The 23,368-nt window shown below is 39.2% G+C and overlaps 1 protein-coding gene across 1 annotated transcript in view; it reads left to right on the top strand.

The window, feature by feature from the left end:
* LOC133508168 (plexin-B1-like) overlaps nt 1–23,368 on the top strand; it is a 75,970-nt gene that overhangs the window by 39,148 nt on the left and 13,454 nt on the right. The window contains exons 5-26 of the mRNA XM_061833983.1: nt 599–781; nt 4,472–4,600; nt 7,583–7,683; nt 7,762–7,894; nt 8,658–8,814; nt 9,287–9,395; nt 11,180–11,288; nt 11,510–12,235; nt 13,176–13,274; nt 13,448–13,574; nt 13,756–13,848; nt 13,932–14,101; nt 15,168–15,319; nt 15,387–15,492; nt 17,078–17,214; nt 17,324–17,497; nt 18,098–18,317; nt 18,405–18,647; nt 19,371–19,547; nt 20,123–20,271; nt 20,406–20,506; nt 22,335–22,552. Coding sequence (XP_061689967.1) covers nt 599–781; nt 4,472–4,600; nt 7,583–7,683; nt 7,762–7,894; nt 8,658–8,814; nt 9,287–9,395; nt 11,180–11,288; nt 11,510–12,235; nt 13,176–13,274; nt 13,448–13,574; nt 13,756–13,848; nt 13,932–14,101; nt 15,168–15,319; nt 15,387–15,492; nt 17,078–17,214; nt 17,324–17,497; nt 18,098–18,317; nt 18,405–18,647; nt 19,371–19,547; nt 20,123–20,271; nt 20,406–20,506; nt 22,335–22,552 — 3,813 coding nt within the window. The remainder of the gene's footprint in view (nt 1–598; nt 782–4,471; nt 4,601–7,582; nt 7,684–7,761; nt 7,895–8,657; nt 8,815–9,286; nt 9,396–11,179; nt 11,289–11,509; nt 12,236–13,175; nt 13,275–13,447; nt 13,575–13,755; nt 13,849–13,931; nt 14,102–15,167; nt 15,320–15,386; nt 15,493–17,077; nt 17,215–17,323; nt 17,498–18,097; nt 18,318–18,404; nt 18,648–19,370; nt 19,548–20,122; nt 20,272–20,405; nt 20,507–22,334; nt 22,553–23,368) is intronic.

A 23,368-nucleotide genomic window follows, 5' to 3' on the forward strand; every position in this document is an offset into this window, starting at 1 on the left:
GAGCGAAAAGATTTTTAGGCATGTCTTGTAATTAGGCCAAAGGATTTGAAGCCAAAATGTCCAGATGTAGCGTTGGCCAGCTGCAACCCTCTAGTTCAGTTCCTTTGCTGTCCACAGATGCTCACATCTTGGCAGCCCTCAAAATCATTGAATGGGATATTTAGAGATCACCAAACCGAGGGAGGTTGGAATCAGCTGAGCAGCAATGTAATGAACTCTAGCAAGGAGGAACAAGGTCGCCAACATGAGGATAACATGGGGGGGGGGGGGGAACCAGAAACATGGCCACATTAGGAAAGACAGAAATACATTAAAACTTTTCCATATCCAAACTTTGAGTTATGTTTTTTTCCTCAGTATGTTAAGTTTTGATACTTTGTAGAGGAAGTTTAAAATGAGTGTTTAATTGTTTGGCATATTGTGTAATCCAATAGTTGAAGAAAATGAATTCTGCAGAGGAATAACAGGAAATCACGACCGCAGATCATATGAGAAGAAATCCAAATTAGTGTCCTCTGAACATTGAGGTTTTTGATGACAGTTGGGAGTTGAATTAAACTATTTGGTATGCTCACCCGTGGTCATATGTATGTTGCAGAACACCCTTCAGGCATATCCTTGTGGCTCTGACCACACCCCAAGTCCAATGGCAAGCAGAGTGCCTGTAGTAGCCAAGGCTGTTTGGCAAACCTTTTCTACCCACCTCACTGCTGTGGCTGTCACTGTGAAGCACGACCACAGCATTGCATTCCTGGGAGACTCCAAAGGGACACTTCATAAGGTAGCACATCACATTCACCACTTGCCTTCGTAAAGTTTGTGTGCACCCTACCGTAAGATTATGTACACACACACGCATAAATATACATATACACGGTTTATATTAGATACGTTATGGTATGCCTCATGGGAGGCAACATAGCGGCTGCATCTTGTCCTTAGTGTCAGTGCTTCATTTTACAAAGAATTAAGCAATCCTTGCACCTGATAAAACATTAATAACAAATGTCAGCTCTTCTCTACGCCCTAAATATTCAAAGTTTTTCTGTTCTTCACAGTAGTCCAGCATTTACAAAGCTAAACATAACGCCATAGTTCTGTGTCTAATCCATTTGGTTTTTATTACGTGCACTGTGGTATGTGTATGTTGGCCACTTGGATGTGAAGCATTTTCGAGCTAATTCTATTAGAAAGAAATATATTTTTCTTTTTTTTGGAAGACTGTTCTACAGAAATATTCCAGGCGTAAGCACCACTTGTTTAGTTTGTAACTGCCAACTCAGCAGATTTTAAACAGACCTGTAGAGCAACATTGACATCTGATTAAAACCATATTAAACATGCTGTATTTATTGAATAAGACATTGATTTTGTGCATGAGTATTTCTTAGCCAAGTACTCCAGAGCAACTTCCACAGCCATTATACCTTGAGTGCCTCCTCATAATGGGGATTTAGCTCACAGTGATCTTGTGGCCTCTGGATGGACGCAGGCAAGAAAATGTCTGTTAATCTCATAAACATGAGTTAATATGAGCGTTTGAGGCCCACGGAATCACTTGAAACCAGAGTTTCTCATTCTTGCGCTTCTATTAGATTATTTAGTGTGCTAATCGCATTGTTTGCCACTTTAGCTGCAATCCTGGACAAGTGTAATTGGGTTTGAGCTGCATGTTACGGATTCATGATATTTTCCTTTATTTTAATATGTACAGAGAAGAAAATAAGTATTTGAACACCCTGCTATATTGCAAATTCTCCCACTTAGAAATCATGGAGGGGTCTGAAATTTTCATGTCCACTGTGAGAGAGATAATCTAAAAAGAAAAATCCAGAAATCACAAAGTATTATATTTTTAAATGATTTAGTTGTGTGATACAGCTGCGAATAAGTATTTGAACACCTGAGAAAACCAATGTTAATATTAGCCTTTGTTTGCAATTACAGAGGTCAAACGTTTCCTGTAGTTGTTCACCAGGTTTGCACACACTGCACGAGGGATTTTGGCCCACTCCTCCACACAGATCTTCTCTAGATCAGATAGGTTTCTGGGCTGTCACTGAGAAACACTGGAGACTAGCTAGGCCACGCCCGAACCTTGATATGCTTCTTACAGAGCCATTCCTTGGTTTTCCTGGCTGTGTGCTTTGGTCATTGTCATGTTGAAAGACCCAGATGGGCATCTTCAATGCTCTGACTTAGGGAAAGAGATATTTCCCCAAAATCTAATAATAAACAATACATGGCCGCGGTCATCCTGTCCTTAATAGAGTGCAGTCATCCTGACCCATGTGCAGAAAAACACCCTCAAAGCATGATGCTACAACCCCCATGCTTCACAGTCGGAACGGTGTTCTTGGGATGAAACTCATCATTCGTCTTCCTCCAAACACACTTAGTGGAGTTATGACTAAAAAATCCAATTTTTGTCTCATATGACCACAAAACATCTCTCGTGACTCCTCTGTATCATCCAAATGGTTATTGGCAAACTTAAGACGGGCCTTGACATGTGCTGGTTTAAGCGGGGAAACCTGTGCCATGCATGATTTCAAACCATGACGTCTATTTGTGTATTTCCAACAGTCAACTTGGAAACAGTGGTCCCAGCTCTTTTCAGGTCATTGACCAAGTCCTGTCGTGTAGTCCTGGGCAGATTCCTCACCTTTCTAAGGATCATTGAGACCCCACAAGGTGATATCTTGCATGGGGCTCCACTCCGATTGGGATTGACCGTCATGTTCAACTTCTTCCATTTTCTAATCATTGCTCCAACAGTGGACCTTTTTTCACGAAGCTGCTTGGCAATTTCTCCGTAGCCCTTTCCAGCCGTGTGGAGTTGTAGCTGATAGACAGGTGTTCAAATACTTATATGAAATACTAATAAATAAATGCAGCTATATCACACAAATAAATTGTTAAAAAAAATCATACATTGTGATTTCTGGATTTTTCTTTTTAGATTATCTCTCTCACCGTGGACATGCACCTACAATGAAAATTTCAGACGCCTCCACGATTTCTAAGTGGGAGAACTTGCAATATAGCAGGGTGTTCAAATACTTATTTCCTCACTGTATTTTATCATACCTTATTTGGTGGTTTGATAAGATTTAAAGATATTCCACCAAAAACCTAAAATACTGTATGTTTATGCATGTTCCTGCCAATTATACCACTGTTGTCCAATGATATTCATAAGTACGTTTAATGGGAATTTTTTTTTTTTCTGTTTTTGGCATACTGAGTTTCTGGGGGCCTGATTAAATGTTAGTGTGTACAGAAATGGGTGCAAATTTAATTGCACATCCAAATAGAAATGGAAGCGGTTCTATAAAAAGAACCAGGATTGCATCAGCCCAAGACGCTAAGATCCCATCCATACATCTTCCACCGCTTATCTGAGGTTGGGGCATAGGGGCAGTAGTTTTAGCAGGGATGCCCAGTCTTCCCTTTCTCCAGCTACTTCATCCAGCTTTTCCGAGGGGAACCTAGGGAACTCCTAGGCCAGCCAAGAAATGTAATCCCTCCAGCGTGTCCTGGGTCGTCCCCAGAGTCTGGAAGCCCCAGGCACATCATATGGCTTCCCTCAATGCGTAGGAGCAGCGGCTCTACACCAAGCCCCTCTCAGATGACCGAGCTTCTCATCCTATCTCTATGGGAGAGCCTGGACACCCTGAGGAGGAAACTAGTTTCGGTCGTTTGAATCCGGGATCTTGTTCTTTCAGTCATGACCCACAGCTTGTGACCATAGGTGAGGGTAGGAATAAATTATGCCATTTCACCCATGAAAAAACCTTTCGAATCTGCATCACTCGGGATCTACATCATTTCAGCAAGTGAACATTTATGCTAGCCTCTCTCAGAGCAATTTTCTGTTTGCTGTCCCAAGTTTTAAATGGATTGTTAACCTTGATAGCCACATACTGTATCTTCATAGTCAATTGCCATTATACTCGGGGTGAGCTAAATCAAATAAAACATGGCTATTTTGCAACTGCTGGGTTCCACAAAAGTATCTCATTTATTTTCCATAGCTAATATTTTTAGATTAGTATTTTTTTTCCCTTCTGTTTTCCACTTACACATCCAATTCTATTGCTTAAAACCTCATGTGCTCTCCCAAATTTTGGTGAAAATCATCCATGCTACCTATAGCACAAAACTTTCTTAAATACAGCTGTCCGTCCCACATTTGCACTTGCAATAGGGCATGAAGTCTCTTGAAGTTAGTGTCTGCTATTTAGGGTCTTAAATCAGGCTCCTGGAGTACGTCTTATACTGTACTGTCAAGTATGAGGACCTAAATAACCAATTAAAACAGCTCTTTGTCACTGCACTGCCACACTATAATTTACTCGACCTCAAAATTGAAGTGTCTAATAATTGTCGTTGTGGAATTACTGATGTTCGATTCATCTACATTGTGCATTTTATGAAGGGTTTTCTCTCTTCTGGTGATCTTCCTCAGGTATATCTGGGCCAAGATAGCCAAGTGGAGGTGTATGCCAACGTGACTATCCAGGCTAACTCCCCCATTAACCGTGACTTATTACTGGACCAAAAAGGCTCACACATCTACATTATGACCAAAACTTCTGTAAGTTGTGTAAAGGCTTAGGAATGCTTTCATGTTTAATCAACAAGTGAATTTCACATTGTTTTCAATAACCTTTGTCAAGGACGTCAGTTATGGTGTCTACTGTTTTTAGTTTGTGGACCTGAATTTTGTTTGTCAAGCTAATAAGGTATTCTTCACTTTTGTTATCCAATCGATTTTATAATGGGAACTTTATTGTCAATTGTTATTAATGTCAAATCTTAGTGAGTAATTCAAATTTGATTCTGTACCCTATCATGATTTTCATGACGTTTTATCTGGATCTTTGCTGCAAATCCAGTTTATATTTATTTGTTCCCTTGGATTCAAACGTTCTGCATCAGAATGGAACTTTATCCCCTTTACGTGTTAATCCTAGGTAGTTGCTCATTGAGTTCAGGTGGAAAAGTCTTAGCTCTTTCTGAGTCCTCTTGTTTGAAATAGTTTAACAGCTGTAGTCTTTTCAGTGTGGCAGCCTGTCCATTCAACCACTCACCCAGATGTCTCCATCTACAAGAGTGAACATGGTCCATCATTCATTGCCACACAATTCATTGTTCTTCACAATTGTCAATGCTTACTTCCTCAAGCTGTGCCTCCCAACGAAGAGAGAGAGAGCATACTGAAATACAAGGCAAAGAGCATAATGGCAGAATGAGAGCAGCTGGCTGTCGAGGCCAAAGGGCACTCACCTTCTGTGTTGAATACAAGTCAGCGGGAGGTGTGGGGTTGGGTCATAACAATAGTATTAATCAGAGAAAGTGGCCTCTAATTGTGAAGGTACCCTCCCTACACTGTCTGTGTAAGATTATTTATGGAAAAGAGCTATTTCTGCATTTATCTTAATTTTTTTCATGTTAAAGTCCAAGGGATAACTCCAAAATGTTATCCTTTTAAACAAATCCATATTTTACAGCCTCAGTCTTTTGCTGTATTCCGTATTATGGCTAGAAAGATATTTTCCGCAGATTTTTACATGATTTAAATTGGATATATAATGTTAAGTAGTATTCTATAAACACAAAGTTGCTTCTTCATAAAGGATGATTCATCATTGCCAACATGTTCAAGTATGCATTGTAGAGTATCTTGGTTTAGACAAAAACATAATTAGGAGTGAAAAATAAGCCTGAAGCGATACCTGCGTTACTTAATTTTAAGTTTTAATGTCAATAAATTATTTTATCTCATATAAGGGCCCCACATCTCTTTTTAGAAGTGTAAAACTTCAGGACAAAGTGATGAAAACCCTCTGTTGCTACAGTTGTTTGATAAGAGTTTTCCAGGACCAAAGTGTCCAACACAGTCAATACTACCAGACCTTCAGCATCTCCTGGTTGAAGATCGGGAGCCAGGTGACTGGGCTGGTTAGACCAGCAGAGAGAGGAACGGCCTTGCTCTTGTACTGTGTCAGGTGTACTGTGTATGGCTCTTCCACATACTACTGAGATCCCTGAAAGTGGAAATTGAAAAATGTAGAAACATGGCCAATATCTCTTTTTTTCCCCCGTATTATTATTGAATCATCATTAATCATCTAATCTACTCAGAATCAGAATGCCATTTATTGTCATTACCTAAACAAGAGTGAATACCAACAGCAGCATATTGCACCAGATTTTGGCACTTTTTTTTTACGTCTTATGTGCAAATTTTGATGTATTGATCAGTTCACAGAAATGCGATCATTACAAGTTGTATGTTCTTGAAAAGGTGATTATCCCAATTGGTGTGTCATTAAATAAGTTACAGAAATAACCTCCCAGTGTTATTTTAAGTTTATTTAGTTAATACGATTCATACAATACATTGATTCATCCTACAGGGGAAATAAGAAAAACGATGATGGCAGACATACTACATGTGTAGGCATACTAATCCAAAAACACTTGAATGCTTTGCTTGTAATTTTTTAAACCATAGTTAATCGTCATGTATTTACAGTATAAACAAAGTGGGACATGGCCGAAACACCTCCCCAGGGACACATCCAGGGGGCATCCTAGCAAGATGCCTAGCTCACCTCATCTGGCTCATCTCAATGTGAAAGGCCAGTGACTCTACTCTGAGTCCCTCCTAGTTGACCAAGCATCTCACCACAATTCTTGGGGAGAGCCCGGACACCCTGGGAAGGAAACTAATTTTGACCAATTGTATCCATGACCTTTTACTTCTGCTTACAACCTACAGTTCATGACCATAGGTGAGGGTGAAGACATAGATGGACCACTAAAGGAAAAGCTTCGCTATTGCCTCAGTTCCTTCTTCACCACAACAGGCTGATACAAAGTCTGCGTGACTGAAAAGTGCTAATGCTGCACCGATCCCCCTCCTAATCTCCCATACTATTCTTCCCTCACACTTGTCAACAAGTCCCCTTAATACTTAAACCTCCCCACTTGGGGCAAGATCTCATCCCCAAACCAGAGAGTCACTCTACCCTTTTCCCACTTATTGCCATGGTCTCAGATTGGAGGTGCTGATTCTCATACCATCCGGTTCCCATTCGGCTGCAAACCATTCTCTTAAGTATTGAAGATGGTGTCATGATAAGGACAGATCCTGCAAAAGTAGAGCCATAATACTGAGGTCACCAAACTGGATCCTTGCCTTGCTTTGGGAGCATCTATAAATTCTGCACATAAAGATTATGAATCAAATCGATGATTTCCAAATCCAACACTCACTGGAAACTAAATCTGACTTTCTACCTCCAATGCATACCAAACTCGGAGACTAGTTGTACAGGGACTGCAAATTAAATTAAATCCTAAATCAACAAACATGTACCAAACTGTACTTTTAGTGGCACAATTGACAATGAGTTCCCTTTTTCCCCCAGGTTTTCCTTGAAATGTTTGTGATATTCATAGTTTCAACCACCAAAGTGTTTGACTTCGGAGCATCCACTCTATAAATTTGAGAGGCTGAATGAATATAACTGGAATACATGTTGGTTCATAGGATACATTTTATCTTCAGGTAGTGAAACGCCCTGTGGCAGAATGTGGCGATCACCTGGATTGTCAGTCTTGTCTGTCTGCCAATGACCCGTACTGTGGCTGGTGTGTCCTTGAGGGCCGGTGAGTCCACGTGAATGTTATATTTTCACTTGCTCCTTTCTTATATTATGTAATTAACTCTTTGCTGTGGTACTTTAGGTGTGGACAACGGTGGGAGTGCAGGCGAGGGTCAGTCAAGGGACAGTGGTTGTGGAGTTTCAACCACACACAGCAGTGCCTCAGCATCCAGCATCTCAGCCTGTACAACATCAGTCATGGGGAAAAAACAAATGTAATTTAGGACGTTATGAACTAACATTATGTAATGCAGTGATTCCCAACCTTTATTGCGCCAAGGCACATATCTTACATTTGAAAAATCTCACGACACACCACTGAACAGCACCTGTCTCAAAAAGTGGATAAATATCAATGATACGCTTTCTGTCATAAAATAGAACAGCACTTATTTGTTCTGTCTGTCTTTTTATGCCACTGCCATAGATAGATGAACAATGATAAATTGTTGTAAATAAATAATATTTGAATCACTTAGTGAAATTTGATCATTTCCCACAGCACACCAGAAGAGCTCATGGCGCACAAATGCCCCACGGGATACTGGTTGGGAATCACTGATCTAATGGTAACCCTTGCGAATTTAGCGTAGACAACAAAATATTCAGAACTAATCTGATGTGATGACAAATTTTTGTCCTTAATACCCCACCAGGCCTTAACTAATCTGTAAATATTTGCCTATAGGGATGAAATGAACTATTTTTTAAACAACAAAATCCCATAAAAACCCTAAACCTATTAGTGTTTCATATTGTAACTATGGTCACCACTATATTTAGTGTACATATTAGAGAGTTGGAGCTGTCCTTTGGCTTCTTCCGTGTGATGCACACTGCCACAGCAAACCATCAGAGAAAGAATACCTGTAGAAGAAGATGTGAGACGCATGTTGATGTGTTATTTAATATAGTGGGTGGCACCCCAGATCATGTAGCTAATGGTTTTTTGATAACTCTTCTTTCCTTCTCCCACAGATAACAGTATCAGTTGAAGGACTCCCTAGTTTAGGAGAAGGAGAGGCCTACTCCTGCTTCTTCCATGATACAGAAACTCCTGCCATGTTTACAAACACCGGGGTTCTATGCCACACTCCCGATGCCAGTAGTCTCCCCTCCATTGGGCAAGGAGATGGTGAGCCTCAAGTTTTGTCATAATGTATGAACTGCTATATTTCATTTGCACATTTCGCCACCCCTGACCCTGGGCTAACAGTATCTCTGTTTAAAATAGCATTTTTCATTTTTTTACTTTGAACTTCAAATCAATTTTGAAGGTTTTCAAATGCATTCCATAATGTCAAATATTGCTATTATCAGCAACCATTTCCAGAAAAAAGTGAATCTGTGCTGTTAATTTGAATTTGAAAGTAATCAAAAAACTACATTCAGCAAACAGTAGCTAATTTGAAAAGGATGTTTGGAAAATTTCCACGTCAGAAAACACAAGAGCTAAAAGCAGTTTTCTACATTTTTTTTCCGCTGTAGTCGTACAGTGTATCCATATGTTCATATACAGAAGTCATTCATAAAAATACACTTTGTTGAGTTAGTATAGCAATGTAATCATTGTAATTGGTTGGCTCATTGGTTTTGGTGTCATACAGAGTTCGTGATGGTGATCCTGTCGCTACGATTCCTCAATGTAACTGTAGCAGAAACAGAATTCACCTTCTTTGACTGTGTCCTTGTGCAGAAGCTCTCTGAACGAAGGCCGTGAGTATGCATGCACACATCATGCACGCACACACACACATTCTGCTGTCACCAGGACATAAATGCATCCGATGCATCTTGTGCTCTCCTGACTGAGATCATTTTATTTAGAAACATGCGCATTGACTCATTCATTAGACAAGACTCTCGAGGCTATATTTTAATGTATTTTATATTTAAAGAATGTCACACTGCATAATGATGCTCTTTTCAGTAGCAGTAGCGCTGGCGTCATTGTCAGCCGAGTATGAAAATAAAGTGGTGTGTGACATAACTGATGCTTTTCATCACCAAGATAAGATGAGCTTTTCGAATGGTAAACAAAATTAAATGTTAATGTTCTTATAAATTAAAGTGTTGAGATGCTTCACTATTTGATCATTCAAAAGTAACATGTTAAGGACTATATTGAATTTTCTCATTCAAACACTTTAGTTGAAGATAAACAATATTCAAAATCTTTTGTAGTAAATATTCGTAGGGTAACTTTAGTTTTCAAATTATTGTAAGATGTCCAAAACAGTACAAAGTGGTCAAAATTACATTAGCGGGGTGGAGGAGAGACTATCACTGTTTCCCTTGGGCCCCCAAATGACTTGCTAGCTACGCTCTGGTTCGAGCCAGCTCCATCCCCACTGCTCAGCATGACAACTAAAGTGGAATTAACTGCTTGTGCATTGATAAAGAAGGCAGCTAACTAGCGGCGAAAACTGTGAATTACAGGTCACAATGACCATCAACACTTCAAACATACTGTACATTGCAGTAATAAATTTGTATGCTTCAATATGGCGCATAGTGGCATCAGTTCCTGTTTTCCCCGATGCAACCCTCTCTGCCGCTGGGAATGCCCGTGAGCCTGACTGCTAAGCCAGCGGCGACTGGATTGTGGATTCAAACATCTATGAAGCATGGGGAAACCTCAACCACTAACACCCTTGACACACATCAGAATGAGCAAATTTAACAATGTTTACATTTTCCATTTACAAACCCAATTGCAATGAAGTTGGGCTATTGTTAAACATAAATAAAAACAGAATACAATGATTTGCAAATCCTGTTCAACCTATATTTAATTGAATACACTACAAAGACAAGATATTCAATGTTCAAACTGATAAACTTTCTTTTTAGGAAATAATCATTGACTTTGAATTCTAAAAGATGAGACAGGGTCATATTTACGAGTCTTTTACATAAAATTTTATATTTAACAACATTCAATAAATGTTTGGAAACTAAGGAGACTAATTGTCGAAGCTTCATATATGGAATTCTTTCCTCATTCTTGCTTGATGTGTAACTTCAGCTGTTCAACTCTGCGGGGTCTCTTTTTGTCATATTTTACACTTCATCATGTGCCACACATTTTCAATGATTATTTGCTAAAAACAATCTATTTTATCAGTTTGAACACTAAATATCTTTTCTTTGTGGTGTATCCAATTAATGTTGGCTGAACATGATTAGCAAATCAATGTATTCTACTTTTTTTTTAACACAAAATCCCAATTTCATTGATATTGAGTTTGTAACGTCTATCATGAAGGGATTTTTGGGGTTTTGATACAGGCAATTTTGATTTCCCAGCGTGGTGAATGTGGGCAATTTTTTCTGTCCACATCCTGTTTCAATTAGTTATGTTGAGGTAGCAAACTTACAGCGCAAACCCAGAACGTTATATAGCATACATTTTTGAAGTGTTATAAAAGTTCTGTTACTGTAGATTAGGTTAAATTAGGTTAACACTGCTGTTTTTTTTTTTTTTGTTTTTAAACCAGCTGCCAAGGTTGTGTTAGCAGTCGCTGGGGCTGTAATTGGTGTATCCATGAGCATGTCTGCACACACAGACACACCTGCAGCCACGGAGTCACCATCTACAATAAAAATGTGAGTCAACATTTATGGCAAGGTTGTCCAGTATCATCGACTTACATCACTCCTACATATACGTTTGTGTGCCTTGTCTTATCTGCGTCGCATTTGTACATTTTCCATATCCAATCTTGTTTTGTTATTATTTTGGATTTTTCAGTCTTCGTGTTTATCCTAATTTTGTCCTCCCCTGCATTTTTTCTGGCTTTGTTCCTTTGTACTTCTCCATCAACAAGTTCAAACCGCCAACACCCACCATTCCACCAACCACCAGAAAACAGACCAATTTAACTGTGACGACTGCTACAGCAACAGTGACAGAGATGCAGCCGCCACTCACCATGACTCCTGCTACAACCACTGCAGCTGCCACCACAGCGACAACCCCTACCACATTTTACAGCAAGCCCACATCACGCTATGCCATGGACACAACACCCCACTTCATCGGGACCTTCAGCCAGGCCACCAGCCTAGACTCAGATGCCAGCATCACACGCAGCTCAATATTTGTCGGGGCCACAACCAGACATTTTACAGAGGATGAGACTGTTGATTGGCTGAAAGAAAATGTAGAAAACATTGTCAACACATCTCACACAACATTACCTAGCAGCACAATGGAGCCCGTAGACTCTGGAGTAACCCTTTTAGAACTGTCCGGTGAGGCAGCAGGCTCTTCTTCTGGTATAAGCTCAACCACATCTGGTGAAGTTGCTACTTTGCCAGACCTTGCTGGCATTGACTTGGCTGAGGGAATCCCAGTAGTAAACTCTGATATGAGTGACAGTCCTCCATGGGAGAGGGAGAGGCCTGAGAGTGGGGTAGATGGGAGAGTGGCATTTTTTCTGACAGATGCAAACGAAAACCTCACCTTTACACAATCACCAGAAATGGTTATTGAGCCCATCACTGAGTCTGATGAAAACTACCAAGCAGATTCCTCTGATTCTTACTTTATGGTGAGTTCAGAAGCTGTATTATATGAACGCATTAAATAGTCACCCAGATGGATAGAGCTTTTGAGGTTGCTAAACCTCAAATATTTAAGAATTGGAACAAGATATGTCCCATTGGAAATTAAAATCGAAAGAAATAACTGGGTCAGCATAGACCAATCAAAGACCTCTTATGCCGATCCTTACTCTATCCAGTGACATTTAATTAGGCCATGTCCACAGGAACATAAGGATTATCAATACAAATGTTTTAATTCTACATTACTCACAAAACGTTAGGAATATGCAGCTTTTATATAATCTTTACAAGTGAACCTCATGCAACCTCAACTTTTTTGACTACACAGTGGAAAACAGAAGTTTACATACACTAAAAATAGACACTTTTTCCCCTGACTGTATGAGATTAAATTAGATTAAACCTTACAGTTTTAGGTCAAGTAAAATTACCAAAATTATTTGACAAATACCAGAATAATGCATAATTTTTAAAATTTTAAAAGTCAGATGTTTACATACATTTCAAAAGTGTTTTTAGTGTCAAATTTCACTTAAAAGATATTGTGCATATTAGGTTAATCCTGAAATATCACTTAAAAGTCAAGTACAGTATCTCAAACCTTGTGTGGCTAGTGTATTTTGGCTTCATGTCCATGTGCCAACTCAATTTCAGGCAAATGAAAAGCTTTTTGAGAAAGTACGCTCTGGCCAAAACTAACATTTTGGCATCATCATCATCACCTGGTCATTTTAATTGGCATCATGATTACAAGTATTAGCAAAACATATTTATTTAATGTGTACTTTCACAATTTTCATTTTTATGGAGAGTAAGAAAAGCTTGGAAAAATTTCATTTGTAATTTTCTTACCAAGCAGTTGGAGATGTTCTTTAATTGAATTTAAAACGCAGAGCATGTGTTCAATGTTCACATATTTGCCAGGACTGTCCTTGCATGGAGAAAGTTGAGGATTCATCCTTCATTCCTGTCAATGTAGAAAGGAAGATTACACTGGTGGGACAACACCTCAACCTGTTTCAGGTATTTTAATCTTACAAGTATGTTTATGTGTGCATTAAAGTATTTATTGTAAAAACAGGTCATTTAAGGATATTTATGTTTGCATCTATGCATGTTTGTGTATGTATATTTGTGTATATTTTTTTATTTTTATTTTTAATCATTTTTTTATTTGTTTGTAACTTTACATTTAGGATGAAAATCTGAACTATGAGTGTGTACTGGACGTTGAGAATCACTCAGTGGTGGTCGAAGCATCTGTGGAGATGGATGCCAAACAACCTTCAGTCTTTTTGATAACTTGCAAACCTCATCAGGTCAGTATATATAATTTTCCATACAAATATCTAGATGTAATTGCAATTATGCGGGCATCAATTGTACTGTTTTGTTTGGAAAAATGTTCCCATTATCTGTTTTAACCAACATAACTGCATCACACACGACTTTGCTTATTTGTGTTCTGTACCTAATAACAGTTGTTTTACCGATTACTTTTCAGTTTGCTATTCTTCTTTGATGGAGGAATACCCAGCCATGATCAACGTGAGGAGGAAAGATCATTTCTTCATTGACAGCGCTGATGATCTTTTTGGTGGAGGCTAATCCTTTATGTTTCGCAAGTTATCAAATGCGTGTATGTTAACATCACAACGACCTTTCTCTCCCCTGCTTCAGTGACACTTTACAACTGTTCTGTGGGGAGAGCCGACTGTAGTCGATGTCGTACAGCCAACCCCAAGTACGGCTGCGTTTGGTGCGGGGGTCCTACTAGCTCCCACTGCATCTACCATGGGTCCTGCACTGATTACGTCAAACACACCTGTCCTGCACCTGTCATTCATTTCGTAAGCAGAACAAAAAGCTAATTCATTTATATACTGAACTCTATTTCATACATAAGGTAACTCAATGTGCTTTATATACTGTAAGTAAAAGCATTTAAAAGCAAAAAAAAAATGCTTATAAAAATTTAATAACAGAAAGATTAATTAAATTCAATAAAATCATACAGTGCAAGAAATTATAAAAAATGGAAATGCTCTGAAAAGCAGGAGAAAAGAAGATTTTTAAACTTGGACTTAACATTCACACCTGGGGCTGAGGGAGGGATTTTATTTAGACTATTTTGGACTTTTAGGAGGAGTTTAAGCAAAAAACATGATTTGATTTTCCGTTTTTTGTTTTTTTTTTTTGGTCAGACTCAAATGCACCACCACCAAGCCATTCGTTCATAGTCCTATTATACTGTAGATCGGGTCACAAAGATGAGTTTAGAAAATAACTCATCACAGATTTTTCTTTGTTCTGTGTTGCTATTTTGCATTATTCTAAATAAAATAAAAATAGTGTCACACACTAGTGAGCTGCATATATATATATATATATATTTTTTTTTTTTTTTTTTTTTTTTTCCAGAGGGACATGTTATCATTTTTTTAGGTCAGACTTTTACTGGTGGACATTTGGAGATGACAATACTGTAATAAAAAAAAAAATATATATATATATATATATATATATATATATATTATATATATATATATATATATATGTGTGTGTGTGTATATAGGAGAAAGGTCATGTTCCCAAAACCTGGACGAACAAGTGTTATTTTACTAATGTTTCTCAATTGTTAACCCTTCACATTAATTTATTAGTACCCAGGAAGTAGCTCTTAGTTTCAAAAAGTTTGGTGACCCCTGCTGTAGATGTTCAGAGTGTCTAAAAATGTACTTTTCTTTGACTGCCCATTACTCATTCTGTACATTTTTTTAAAAATGTTATATTCATTCTATGAACATTTTGTAATTGTATTTACAGTATGTCAATATAAGATTTTAGTATGTGTGTGAAATGTTGTCTTGTGCAAACCTGAAAGTTGTCAAATGAATCTTTTGTCTTGTGTTTCAGTTAGATCCTGTGTCTGGTCCAGTTGAGGGAGGAACGTTGGTAACTATTTCAGGCTCCAATCTTGGCCAGAGGGCTGAAGACATCCACAACTCTGTCACGCTTGTTGGGGTTCCCTGCAATGTCATACATAGCAGATATGAGATCTCGTCCAGGTGAGTGAGGTACACCAAAAGATGAAGGGACATATGCAAGCTTGCTTATTACACCTGTGTCGTATAGGATCGTGTGTGAGACTACAAGGAGCCAAGGAGAGAAGAGCGGACAGGCCTCCGTCAAAGTAAGCGGGGGAGGACTTGGACTGTCCACTCAGACTTTCAGCTTTCAGGTAAATCCAATAACAGTAGTTCCATTTGTTTGTAACTAAATATCACACTGAAAACTCTGGTTTGTGTATAATGGGTGATCTTTGAAATAGGATATTGATCCGATGTCCTCATAAAAACGAGCTTTGAAATAGATGAGACTGTAAAATCTAAAATCACTGATACAAGCAGTAGATTTCAAGCACCTCTCCAGCACTCTTATCCAGCAGGGCCCGGACAGGGGAGCTCAGATGATCCCAATAACAGGTTTCTAAGGTGCCAAATACTCGATAATGGCAAGGAGTAAGAGTGATTTTCGCTTACTTCAAGTTATTTATTGACACTCTTGTTGAAGTTCACAGTGTAAAACTAAACACACATAACAAATGAATTTTACATATTGAATATCACAAACATCACAGACTTGAAAGCTCGCACACAACAAATGAAAAACAGTCCCATTGATCAGCTAACAAAAATTAGCATTGCTTAAACAGCTAAAGGCTGTTCCAGCCATTTTACTGTCATTATTTTACACTTTAAATATATAATTTGTATATATTATTCACTGATTTTATTTTGCATAGTTTTCTCATTCAGTTTTTATTTAACCTATTCATTTGTTGAAATATGCTTATGTTTAAGCCAAGCGATGGTTTGTCTCAATCTAAGTATATTTTATTGCTAGTTTGAACTTATTTTTCAGGATTTTCTAATGTATGTTTCATTTATTTTATTCAATTGGAGTAGGTTTTGTATGTTTTTATAACCATTGTTTGATAATAAATTGGGTCAGTTTTATTGTACAGTGTATATACCGCCTACTGACATACATACTGTTACTAATTATTGTTCTTTGAGTAATATCTCGAGAACATGCCTTTTCTAACATTACATTGTACACAATAATTATGTATGATTTTTGCTGGCATCAGATCGGACCAATATTGGCATCTGACAAAACTCAAGGCTGCAATATATGTATTGAATCAGATGTCAAAATTTTGGGTCAGGACATCCCTAATATATACGACATGCATAAGGCATGTCAGATACACTACACGTAGAGTATAACATACTCATCATTAACTCCACCTTCACAATCAAATGTATTAAAAAAAGGTATTCCTTAATGAAATAATAGTCAATAGTTTTGATTTATGCTTTCAGGAAGGTATTTATTTTCAAGGGAAATTTTTCAACATTTTTGATTCTTCGTTCACAGGCAGCAGTGTGTTAGGTCACATTTTGAGACCTTGTTGCTGTACGCATTCTCGTTTGTTGTTATTTTTTATTAAAAATTGTTACTACTGTTATAAATTTAACTCTCTGGATTTTCCTTCTTGTGTCACCTAAGCTTTCTGCTTTGAAGTGAAACAGCTCATCTCTTTAGTCGCATCAACAGTAAAAGGATATCAGGCTCAAAATTAATTAGCGTAAAGTGACATGCAAAGGCTATAAAGCAACTCTGTTTCCCAAAATCCTCACTTGTCGCTTTTAAATTGACAATAAATCACATGCATGGCCGCCTTTATTGGATTATTGAAACTTTTTTGTTTAAATCTTTGTGTGTGCTTCCCATGCATTATTGTTGTTTCTCATTGTTAGGATCCCATATTGAGTAGTATCTTCCCCCAGAGAGGGCCTAAAGCGGGGGGCTCATCTGTCACCATCAAAGGTCGAAGCCTTAATACGGGTCACCCAAGTGATGTCACCGTTCTCATTGGAGGAATACCATGTATGGTGTAAGTCTCAGAGCATCATCATTGATGTTGTGCCATTCTTTTATGTTGGATGTATTCACCTTTTTGACTGACAAAAGTGCCAGTTAAAATGTAAGCTGTCTTTGTTTAGGCTAAGCATCGAGGAGGCTCAGATCTGCTGTCTGACTAGAGGCAGTAACAGAACAGGCGAGCATGGCCTCGTGGTGCGCTTTGGAGGGGCCGAACGCCACCTACAGGGTGTTGTCTATCACTACACGTCAAACCCCAACATTTCGTGGGCTGCACCATCTAAAAGCTTTCTCAGGTGCTCCAGGTCATATCACAGACATCTAGAATGATTTATATTTGATTTCTAATATACATTAATAGTGCATACATAATATTAAGTAATAGATGTACAATGATTTCAAAGTATCTAAACTATGGAAAATTAAATACTTTAATTTTTTATCACATTTAGGTCATTACTCTCACCACATTTACGATGTTGACCCTACCTTGTCATAACGCTATCACTCAAACATAAAGAATTACTTCACTAGACTACATAAAGTGTATTTATACTGTGAATAGTAAGATGAATAATAAACTGTTGTGTAGACGTCAAATCAGATTTTCTGGGTTCAGACTTTTATGAACTAAAATATTATTACGCCTTTCCTCAAATCCTGTGATCTTATGATACGATAGTTTGTATGATTTCCTCAGCATTTTTAAGTGAAGTTTGACATTGAAATTTTTCAAGTATAAATACAGTGAGGTTTCCCACCATAAATCATACATACACACAGACACACACACACAAAACTGTGAAGATGGAGGTCAATCTGTGCCTGTTTTGTGCAAAATGTTCCATGGATGACTGCACAAGTTAATCTCTCAATCATCCATTGTTTCCCTGCAGCGGAGGTAGAATCATCAGGGTGTCCGGTCTTAACCTGGATGTGGTTCAGGATCCAAAAATTCGGGTTACCCTCAGCCCACGGGATTCTCTTCCTCCCAGGAGGAGGCGAAGCACCGGTCCATTGAATGAAGGACAAGATCAACAGATACCACTGAAGCGACGGCGGAGGATCATCCCAGAGGTGGACTGCACTCAGGGTGCACTTTGCTATGTCAAGCAGGTTTGTAAAGTGACAAAAATAGTCATATTTTTCGACAGATGACTATAAGTGACGCTTTCTTTCAAACCTCTCTGACCCTTATTCCAGTATGAGTCTCGCTGTACAGTGAACAGCTCCTCCCTCATCTTGTGTCCGACGCCAGCTGTGGGACCGGATGCCAGGAGAGCTCGGATCAAAGTTCATTTCCTGCTGGACAGTCTTCATTTTGACTTTAACACTGTTGGCAATGAAGCCTTCAGCTATGAACCCAACCCAAAGCTCTACATGCTGAACCGTAATGACCCAGACAAACCATACCACCACAAACCAGGCAGCATCATCTCTGTTGAGGTGCGTTGTGATGGGCATGATTTACAGACATTTAATTAATTGGGGTGCATGAGGAGATACTGGCGAGCGAATCCGCCTCACACTTCGAAGGGTTGGGTTCAAATCCAGACTTTGGCATTCCTCTGTGCCGCCTCCATGTTCTTCCCATACCTGCGTGGGTTTTCTGCGGGTACAACAGTTTTCTACCACATAAAAAAAAAACATGCATATAAGCTTCACTAAAAAGACAAAATTATCCACAGGTGAGAATAAGACTGATAACAGTTGTCTATACATGTGCGCTGCGATTGGCTGGCGACCAGTCCAGGGTCCACCCTGCTTCTTGTTCAAAGTCGCATGATAAGATCCAACTCATTCTGACCAGAATGACTACAAGTGCTATAAAATATGGATCAATGGATTCATTTGTAATTATAGTTAAAATTTTGGGGTTGGTGGCGGTTAATATCATTTAATTAAGATGACATTTGTTCATTAGGATTATCAATCAGAAATCCATAAAAGTTAATACAAGTTTAAACATATGTTGGTGTTTTCACAAAACCATAAATGGTCGTCTTAAGGAATGGCAGAGGTGTGTCTCATATCTAATTTTAAAACATTATTCATCACACAAATGTAAATATAAATTGTTTTGGTTTTTTTTTCAAGCTTGTTTTGCACATTAAAACACTGACATTTTGTTCCTTTCAAAGCGTATTTTACACAACCATTTTTCCTTAGGGAGAGAATCTGGACTTGGCCATCTACAAACATGAGGTCCAGGCCAGGATCGGGGATGGGGTATGTTCAGTGAAGACCCTCACTCGCAACCATTTATACTGTGAACCTCCAGCCACCCAACCGTCAGTGCGTAGCAGCCAGAAAAAGGATGTTATGGAGAGTCTGCCCGAGTTCACAGTAAGTAAACAAATAGCAAAAGTCTTAATGTCCAGACCAGCACCACAGGTCAATTTAAGACCTTGACGAATATGGATCGAGGAGTATTCATTCTTATACAGAAGGTGAAGTTATGAATAATAAATTACCTTATCAACACTGTGGGCACAGTTACACTAGATATTCCATACCATCCAGTACAGATTGTTTTGCCTCTGCAACGGCATCAAACATACATGTCAATCAGTCGCCTTTCAGTGAAATTTTCTATTTTGAACTCAAAAAAAGGGCATTTTTGTGCATCGTTTAAATTGAGTTATGCGTGTATGTATGTGTGTGTGTGGGGGGGGTGGGCGTTGATGAAGTAAATTACATTTTAATGATGAAAATGTTTTTCTGTGTGAGTTTTGTTTTGCATTACGGTACTCTTCAGACTCTCTCCAGTGGCCCTAGAGCCCCTGACATTTTTTGTTAGTCACTATTCTCATGCCTTTGGTGTTGCATGTCTAGTCATATTTTAATTTAGCAGTGTATACACTAGACAAGTAGCCCAGGGTTAGTAGGTCACAAGAATTTACATTCTTTGTGTTTTCCAGGTAAAAATGGGAAATATTAACTTCTCCTTGGGTAGAGTTCAGTATGACAGCCATGCCCTCTCTATATTCCCCTTGGAGGCCCAAGTTGGTGTGGGCGTGGGAGCTTCAATAGTGGTTCTCATTGTCCTCATAATTGTCCTCATTTACAGGTAAATACTAAGTAAAACATATTGACAGCTTCCTTCATTAATTAGCCATACTTTCTGTAGGTTGCACAGCTTTCATTTTTTTTCCCTGTATTATCAGGACTTTGTGTCATCAATCCATATTTGTTGATTTCCAGGAGGAAGAGCAAACAGGCCATGAGGGATTACAAAAAGGTGCAGATCCAGTTGGAGAATCTTGAGACGAGTGTCCGTGACCGTTGCAAGAAGGAATTTACAGGTATGGATTTATACATTCTGCGACTGTTTTTTGACATTCCGTCTAAACTTCTACTGGATATTTTTCTTTGTGTTGTAAAGTAGCATTATCATTAACAACTAGAAGACTCTGTAAAGATGTTTCATGCTAGAAGGGTTGATATCACAGCACTGGGAGACAGACCCTGCACGGCGGACATCTTTTGCCCCCTAATTTATTCCCTATTTTTATCCTCTCTTCTGCTAATCCTTCACAGGGGGGGTGACACAGCCTAACAATGTCTCAGCACTTTTCCTATCTGTGACTCAATGGTCTTAACTGTTTTTTTTTTCTAGTTTGAGCAATCTTAAGGTATATAGAGAATTTCAAAGCTTTAGCAGTGGAACGTTTGGTGGCTGTGGGATTTTTGACCAACTTATTCAATAGAATACTAGCGGGCGAGAAGATGCCTGAAGAATGGAGAAAAAGTGTGCTAGTTCCCATTTTTAAGAACAAAGGCGATGTTCAGAGCAGTGGAATAAAGTTGATGAGCCACACAATGAAGTTGTGTAAAAGAGTCGTGGAGGTGAGACTCAGGACAGAAGTAAGTATCTGCGAGCAGCAATATTGTTTCATGCCAAGAAAGAGTAACAAAAAATGCACTATTTGCTTTGAGGATGCTCGTGGAAAAGTACAGAGAAGGTCAGAAGGTCATTTTATCTTTGTAGACCTAGAGAAAGCCTATGACAGAGTACCAAAAGAGGAACTGTGGTACTGCATGCGTAAGTCTGGTGTGGCAGAGAAGTATGTTAAAATAGTACAGGACATGTATGATTGCAGCAGAACAATGGTGAGGTGTGCCTTAGCTGTGACAGAGGAATTTAAGGTGGAGGTGGGACTGCATCAGGGATCCACTCTTAGCCCCTTCCTGTTTGCTGTAGTAATGGATAGGCTGACAGATGAGGTTAGATTGGAATCCCCTTGGACCATGATGTTCGCAGCTGATATGGTGATTTGCAGGGAGCAGGCGTAGGAACAATTAGAAAGATGGAGGCACGCACTGGAAAGGAGAGGAATGAAGATTAGCCGAAGTAAAACAGAATATATGTGCGTGAATGAGAGCGGTGGAGGGGGAAGAGTGAGGCTACAGGGAGAAAAGATAACACGGGTGGACAACTTCAAATATTTAGGGTCAACAATCCAGAGCAATGATGAGTGTGGTAATGAAGTGAAGAAACTGGTCAAAGCAGGTTGGAACAGCTGGTGGAAGGTGTCTGGTGTGTTCTATGTGACTGAAGAGTCTCTGCTTGGATGAAGGGCAAAGTGTATAAAACAGTGGTGAGGCCGGTGGCACTGAAGAGACAACAGGAAAAAGAACTGGAGGTGGCAGAAATGAAGATGTTGAGGCTCTCGCTCAGAGTGAGCAGATTGGATAGGATTAGAAATGAGCTCATCATTAGAGGGACAGCTATAGTTGGATGTTTTGGAGACAAGGTTAGAGAGAGCAGACATGGTTTGGACATGTGCAAGGACGAGAGAGTGAGTATATTGGTAGAAGGGTGCTGAGGATCGAGCTGTCAGGTAAAAGAGCGAGAGAAAGACCAAAGAAAAGGTTGATGGATGTCGTGAGAGAGGACATGAGTGCAGTGGGTGTAAGAGAAAAAGATGCATGAGATAGACTTAGATGGAAAAAATGACACGCTGCGGCGACCCCTAACAAGCCGACAAGCCGAAAAGAAAACAAGAAGACGCAGTGGAAAGTTTACAGCAATAAAGACTAAAGACTCAGGCTTCAACTGAGCTATGTGTCTGAAGGAGGCCATCCTAACAGTTTGAAAAATGTTTTAACTTTTTTTTTTCCTCCCACCAGATTTGATGACTGAGATGATGGATATGTCCAGTGACTTGGTCGGCTCTGGAATTCCCTTTCTAGAATACAAGGCATATGCAGAGCGCATTTTCTTCCCAGGCCACCAGGAGTCACCATTGAGACAAGAGTTGGATATCCCGGAAAGCCGTAGGCAGACTGTGGAGCAAGGTCTTGTTCAGTTGTGCAATCTGCTCAACAGTAAACTGTTTCTCACCAAGGTCAGCATTAAGAGTACTGCATTTTTCTTCTTTGATTATTTGGTTTTATGAATACAGTGTTCCTCTGCGACATTGTTAGTACCCCCGCTATGTTGCATTTTTTTTTAATGCAATGCTCAGGGTCCTCGCATGGAAAAGAGACCCACAGCAGTTGGGTGAATAATCACACACTGACGCTGTTGTAGCTCACATCTACTCACATGTAGACTAATTCACATACTCTGTACATTTGCAAATACTTCTGTTAAAAAAAGTGGAAAAGTACAAATGAATTTTTACTACCAAATACATCTCTGTGCAGAAAATAGTTTCCATCTTTTAACTTATTAAATCAGGCTATGCACACTTCTTGAAATGTTGCCATGCTAGTTAGTGCTTGTTGTAATGCTGGATTCTCGTATTGGGGGCGCCTTAAAATGAGGTCTCTCATTTCAAAAAGCAAAATACACCTGTTGCATTTCCTATTTCGCTCTTCAAATTGTAACTACTAATGCACACCACAGATGTATAAGTGCACCAGGTGCATTCTGGGACACCATAAACAGGCGTGTTCTTTTGCAATACTTTACAAAATGTACACATGATTACTAAGAAAATCTGCATCAGAATTAGTGTGAAGCGGCTGGGATGAGAATCAGCCCCTCCAAATCTGAGACCATGGTCCTCAGTCGGTGGTGTGCCCTCTCCAGGTTGGGGATGAGATCATGCCCCAAGTGGAGGAGTTCAAGTATCTTGGGGTCTTGTTCACGAGTGAGGGAAGAATGGAGCGGGAGATCAGCAGACAGATCGGTGGAGCATCTGCAGTGATGCAGACTT

Source organism: Syngnathoides biaculeatus, chromosome 2 (assembly GCF_019802595.1).
Source record: "Syngnathoides biaculeatus isolate LvHL_M chromosome 2, ASM1980259v1, whole genome shotgun sequence".
NCBI classification, from domain to species: Eukaryota; Metazoa; Chordata; class Actinopteri; order Syngnathiformes; family Syngnathidae; genus Syngnathoides; species Syngnathoides biaculeatus.